Source organism: Myotis davidii, unplaced genomic scaffold (assembly GCF_000327345.1).
Source record: "Myotis davidii unplaced genomic scaffold, ASM32734v1 scaffold1960, whole genome shotgun sequence".
Taxonomy (NCBI): domain Eukaryota; kingdom Metazoa; phylum Chordata; class Mammalia; order Chiroptera; family Vespertilionidae; genus Myotis; species Myotis davidii.
In genome coordinates, this window is record NW_006292441.1 from 96,603 (window position 1) to 97,434 (window position 832).

Sequence of the window (832 nt, forward strand, 5' to 3'; positions counted from 1 at the left end):
GGCAGCGGCCACGGATAGACGGCGGGCTCGGCCCCCACGGGCGACTTGAGCCTCAGCTCCAGCTTCTCCCCCATGTCCCAATTACTGTTATTTTACAAGCAACTTTTATGACACTGAAAATTATTTCCAAAAAGAACTCCATTAACACTATCAGGGTCAACTTACGTCTTTAATGTTCCTGATGTCATAAGTTCAGTCACCAATACAATGCATTTCTTTCCTTTCAATGTAGACTCCCAGGAATCATAAAATCGAACTATATTGGGATGTTGGAGACCCTTTAACATCTCTGCTTCTTCCTTAAATCTTTGCTGCTCAGCTTTGGTTAATTTCCGATCCTGAATGAAGAAACAAACTCCAAATTAAAGCGTAGAAATTCTCATGCAGATTTCTAATACCACTCAAATGAGTGCTTCACTTTATTGTACTTATTTATATATGTATTTATTTTTGCCTGACAATTCCTTTCTATATAATCATTGTCAGATGTCCCTTGTTAGTGATTTTGACTCCTCCCATAGGGCAATGCAGCAGTTGCTACATTTCATAACTGTTATAAACCCACCTGCATAATAAACCAACACCTTGAAAAACATATCTTGGAACTTTTTATGGTAATCATTTTGTAATACATACATACTAGAGGCCCAGTGCACAAAAAATTGTGCACTCGGGGCAGGTCCCTCAGCCCAGCCTATGCCCACTTGCAGTCTGGGACCCCTCAGAGGATGTCCACCTGCTGGCTTAAGCCCACTTCCTGGGGGATCGGGCCCAAGCTGGCAGTCAGACATCCCTCTGGCAGCCCGGCAGCCCTTGGGGGATGTCCACTTAC

General features: G+C 43.6%; 1 protein-coding gene and 1 long non-coding RNA gene across 2 annotated transcripts in view; both read right to left on the reverse strand.

Annotated features, from left to right (window-relative positions):
• The window catches only part of DOT1L (DOT1-like histone H3K79 methyltransferase), a 65,776-nt gene extending 65,702 nt beyond the window's left edge, over positions 1–74 (reverse strand). The window contains exon 1 of the mRNA XM_015565402.1: positions 1–74. Coding sequence (XP_015420888.1) covers positions 1–74 — 74 coding nt within the window.
• Positions 75–168: 94 nt separating this feature from the next.
• Positions 169–832, reverse strand: part of LOC107183435 — a 36,591-nt gene continuing 35,927 nt past the window's right edge. Inside the window, exon 3 of the long non-coding RNA XR_001514223.1 lies at positions 169–338. This is a non-coding gene — a long non-coding RNA (uncharacterized LOC107183435). The remainder of the gene's footprint in view (positions 339–832) is intronic.